The sequence below is a fragment of the Octopus bimaculoides genome, chromosome 12 (genome assembly GCF_001194135.2).
Source record: "Octopus bimaculoides isolate UCB-OBI-ISO-001 chromosome 12, ASM119413v2, whole genome shotgun sequence".
Taxonomy (NCBI): domain Eukaryota; kingdom Metazoa; phylum Mollusca; class Cephalopoda; order Octopoda; family Octopodidae; genus Octopus; species Octopus bimaculoides.
Window position 1 is genome coordinate 59,496,743 of NC_068992.1, and position 5,369 is coordinate 59,502,111.

The window sequence follows — 5,369 nt, forward strand, 5'->3', positions numbered from 1 at the left end:
ATTCCAGCAGCTCTTACTTCTTTGGAGTAGTGTGCACATATATTTTGAAACATATGTAGGAATTAAAGGAACTATTGTTTATATGCGTTTTGCTCCATTTATTATTTTTATTCATATCTACTCAAAATACATCACTTTAACTTGGTATTTCTACCTATAAAACGGGTGTGATATCCCAGTTTTTGTGTGATTTTTGCTACCCATGGTAACTATTAACATATTTACATTGTCAAAGTTTTTTCAACCGAGATAATATTAATATGCACATAAATTATATATATATATATATATCTATATATACACTAAGCAGATGTGCACAAAGTACAAACATTGCTAGAAATAGCAGCCAGTAAGCTATTGGCGCTACGTAGAGCTTCACTGAATGTTTACAGGCAGAGATGTTTGTGGGCTGTGAACATAGGAAAATTCTGTCTTACCTTTATGGAGACCGTTAGAGGAATGAAGGATATTTCTAGCAATGATCGTACTTCATGTACATCTGCTTTGTATATTTATAATTCTCCCTTTTATGGTGCTTTATTTTTGCTGGCTAGTAATATTATTTTTAATAATATTTATATTTCTTATATATATATATATATATATATATATATATATTTGTTTCGTTCTGGTCTAACGACCCTCCATGCTTGTTTTGTTCAGTTTCCTTGTATGTCTCCATTGTCATGTTTTTGTTCCCAACTTTGACCCTCCATAGATCCTAAATTTTATTTTAGAATTTATGGCAGCAACTGTCTTTGAAGACTCATATTGTTGGTATTATCCATCATCATCATCATCATCATCGTTTAACGTCCGCCTTCCATGCTAGCATGGGTTGGATGATTTGACTGAGGAGTGGTGTAACCAGATGGCTACACTAGGCTCCAATCTGATTTGGCAGAGTTTCTACAGCTGGATGCCCTTCCTAACGCCAACCACTCCGAGAGTGTAGTGGGTGCTTTTATGTGCCACCTGCACGAAGGCCAGTCGGGCGGTACTGGCAATGGCCACGCTCAAAATGGTGTATTTTATGTGACACCTGCACAGGAGCCAGTTCGGCGGCACTGGCAACGATCTCACTTGAATGTCTTTACACGTGCCATCCGGCACAAGTGCCAGGAAGGCAATGCTGGGCACAGGTACCATTGACGGTTTCGCTTTCGCGTGCCCCAATAGGTCTTCGCAAGCTGAGGGTCATATATATATATATATATATATAATATAAAAAATATATAAATATATGCATATATACATACATATATGTACATACCTACATATATATGTATATATACATGCATATATGGGTACAGGACATCAAAAAAACGTTAAACACAATGAGAAGCAAAAACATAGAAAATGAACTTTTTTTGAACAACGAAAAAAACAGAGAAACGAGACATGCAACATAAAGAATATACCCCTTCATCAGTTGTCCCTGTTTCATCTACTCCGTGTTTCAAAGGTAATATATGTATGGGCTTCTTTCAGTTTCTGTCTACCATGTCTGTTCACAAGTCTTTGGTTGACCCAAGTTTATATTAGAAGGCACTTGTTCAAGGTGTCATGCAGTGGGGCTGAAACTGGAATCATATGGTTCAGACGCAAACTGCTTACTACATATTTTTCTCAAAAATATTTTACTTGCTTATTTTCGGAATCCAGAAAATCCTATATCTCAGGATGGCGACTACCGTGTTGAAATTCTGAGCATCTTAAAGACTCTCACAGTCTTGGATGAAGAAGAATTTACAGACGAAGATCATGCAGAAGTAAGGGACATTGCCAAGCAGCGCCATAATTCTGAGGTACTGTGGTTCTTTTAAGCCTGTGATTGATAATATTTTCCAAACAGAATTCTTCTATTGTTATTTAGTTCAAAGATTAGTTGTCAAATGACTGGTTGATAAGGTGATGTGGTAAAGAGAGAGAGAGAGAGGGAGAGAGGGAAGGAGAGAGAGAAAGAAGAAAGAGAGATGGTGTGATGTGTCAGAGGGAGAGAGAGTAAGAGAGAAAGAGAAAGACGGAGACAGAGCCTGAGAAAGAAAGATAAACAAAAATAAATAGAGAGAGAGAAAGAGAGAAGAGATGACAAAATTTTAGAGAGACAATTGTCAGAGAGGGATATAACAAAATGTAAGAAGGATATGAGAAGCCACCAGAGAGAGAGAGAGAAGGAGAGAGAGAGAGAGAGAGAGAGAGAGAGAGAGAGAGAGAGAGAGGTGTACAATAACCATGTCATGTCTATTTTTATAAATCCTCCTCATCATTATCATTTAGCATCCATTTTCCATACTGGCATGGGTTGTATGGTTTGGTTTGACAGTAGCTGGCCAACTGGAGAGCTGTACCAGGCTCCAGTTGTCTGGTTTCACTGGGTTTCTATGGCTGGATGCCCTTCTTAATGCCAGCCACTTTACAGAGTGTACCGGGTGTGCTTATGTGCCACCAACATGGGCGTTTTGTACATGGCACCAGCATGTAAAATAATAAAGGTTTTTGATTTAGTCATAAGGGAACTATTTTGAGGGGAGGGGCTAGTTGATTGCATCAATCCCTCTACTTTGGCTTAGTGGTTAGAGCGTTGAGCTCTAATCATGAGGTAGTGAGTTTGATTCCTGGGCTGTGTGTTGTGTTCTGTTCTTGAGCAAGACACTTTATTTCACGTTGCTCCAGTTCACACAGCTGTAGAAATGAGTTGTGGCGTCACTGGTGCCAGGCTCTCAAGAATTAAGTAAGCAAACAGGAAAAATAATCCAGAATCCTTGTCTGGTACCTGATCGATCCCAATGGTAGTCATGGAATGAGAAAGTGGGTGTGTGGGCCGTGTTTGTATTGCTGTGTGGGTCGTCTGCATTGGGAACAGGGGCAGTTTTTCTCTATGAAGGCCTTTTTTAGTCTATCCATTGATATAGTATCTTTACGATCATTAAGGTCTATAGAGAAAAATTTATCCGTGTATGAAAGAAAACAGAAAGGACCTGTATACAGTGCTGTTAACAGAGGTTTAACAACATTGTTGTGCACAAAAATGTGAGTCCAAGAAGTAAAGCTTCCTTCAAGGCAGAGCTAGAAATGCAATTGTTTAGTAGGTAAGAGGTTTTAAACAGGAGCGATATATTCAAAATTGGTGAAACTAAAAATTGTTGAGGATAAATTAGATTTATTATTGTTACTGAATATGCTGGTGTTATCTAATTCCTGAATGGTTTTGCTGTCGTTTATGTAGTTTGATTCCTTTATTTATCAGTTTCTACTAAGATAGAGATGTGAGTAAAATTAATAATAGAGGAACAAAAACAAAACTTTGGAAACAGCAACGCTCCCATAACTTACATGGAAACCATGAGCATACTTTCAAGGGAGATAATCAGAGAAAGACTTGAAAGTCAATGTAAGAGCGTAATACTTCATGTAAAGTTAAGTAAATATAACAAATAATCCAGAATCCTTGTCCGGTACTGGATTGATCCCAAAATCGAATTAAGTTTGTGCCAGTCATAAGGCCAAACATCCCTGAAAGTTTCATCCGAATCCATGCAGCAGACAAACAAACAAACACAACTGAAAACAATACCTCCGTCTTCGCTAAGGCGAAGGTAATAATTCTTTCTATTATAGACTCAAGGTCTGAAATTTTGGGGAAGGAGACTAGTCGATTACATCGACCCCAGTATGCAACTGGTACTTAGTTTATCAACCCTGAAAAGATGAAAGGCAAAGTCAACCTTGGCGGAATTTAAACTCAGAATGTAAAGACGGGCAAAATGCTATAAAGCATTTTGCCCGGTATACTAATAATTCTGCCCACTCGCTGCCTTACATAATTATAATACTAATAATAATGATGGTGATAATGATAATAATGATAAATTAAAATAATAACAATAACGATGATAATTCTGCTTTCTTTATTCAGCTGGTACCAAATGAAGGAAATCCTTCCTAGTCCACTTGTCTGGCTGGCACCAAGCCACTTCACTGATGGCACCAAATACAACTCCAGGAATGTTTCTGTCGTATTTATATTGTATTGATAAGATATTGATCTAATATTGATACAATATTGCTGTGAATATTAAAGTTATATTGATGTGTTGATTTAAAACTGAAATAAATAATGTTGATATAATATTTGTGCTTTTATAATGTAATACTTATGAAATATTGTTGTGACATTGGTGTAATATTGATGCAATATTATTTTTGAATAAAATAAAGGGGTTTAGTTCCTCTGTTGTGTCCTAAGCCCAAACTTTGTTTATTTGCAATTTGTTATTTGTTGTAGTCTTGTTCTGTTTTTATTCATTTATTTTTATCATCACAGTTAAATTCAAGTATAACCACTACAGAGCAGGACAGGGTGGACTGGAGACTTAAAGACTTGAACCTTTGTTCTCCTGCTCAGATATTAGCAGTGCCAAACGCTCTTGTCCAATGTGTCCACAACTCATACAAGTCTGTTTAGGACTTCAGACTTGCAACTAATGCAGCTGTGAATCTCATTTCCGAGACAAGTGGTTCTAGTCTGTAGCTGTGAGACTTGGACACTGTCCAGAGCTTCACAGGACTATGGGTTACCATTGGTCAGATTTTGTATCTGATCAACAACTCTGTTCAGAAACTGGGATGCATCTTCTTACTTGTATGATTTGGGAGTGCCAGCTCAGACGGTTTTATCTGTTGCTCAATTTTCTAAGTTGAACCCTACTTACTGTGGATCTGGCTGGGCTGATGGCTTGTCTTGGTCAACCACATACCACATGGTCATGACAGACGAAGAAGTATCTTGTGGAGATGGGGACTGATTAAGACTCTGTTCAACGGGTTGCCTGGGAAGACCCAGGAATATACGGACAAATGGCAAAGTGTTGCAAAGGGGGCATGCATACATGTTTGACCAAACAGTCAAGCTGTTATTCGTGTATCTTTTGTTTCAGTCGTTGGACTGCAGCCATGCTGAAGGATTTTAGCTGAACAAATTGACCCTGGTACTTATTTATGTTTTAAAACTAGTATTTATTCTATTGGTCATTTTTGTTGACCTGCTAAGTTATAATGTTGGGTGTCAAGCAGTGGTGGCAGACAAACATGACACAGACACAAAGGCACATGTATATTTACATATATGCATATATATATATATGTGTATACATATCTATATCTATATATCTATATATATATATATGTATATATATATATATATATATATAAACATAATTAAGGGATCAGCAACAGTTGCTTCACCACATACCGAAGTTCAGAAATAGCAGCTAAAGTGCTAAAACTCCAACAGATAGCAATAACTAAGACTGGTTAGTTTCGTTGTTTTTTCTTCTTGTTTTGCCTTTGTGAGTTACAAGTATTGC

General features: G+C 37.3%; 1 protein-coding gene across 1 annotated transcript in view; it reads left to right on the plus strand.

Annotated features, from left to right (window-relative positions):
* LOC106868462 (leucine-rich repeat-containing protein 23) overlaps window positions 1–4,262 on the plus strand; it is a 31,565-nt gene extending 27,303 nt beyond the window's left edge. The window contains exons 7-8 of the mRNA XM_014913736.2: window positions 1,666–1,808; window positions 3,920–4,262. Of these exons, the coding sequence (XP_014769222.1) occupies window positions 1,666–1,808; window positions 3,920–3,949 (173 nt within the window). The 3' untranslated portion in view covers window positions 3,950–4,262. The remainder of the gene's footprint in view (window positions 1–1,665; window positions 1,809–3,919) is intronic.
* Window positions 4,263–5,369: the final 1,107 nt, after the last annotated feature.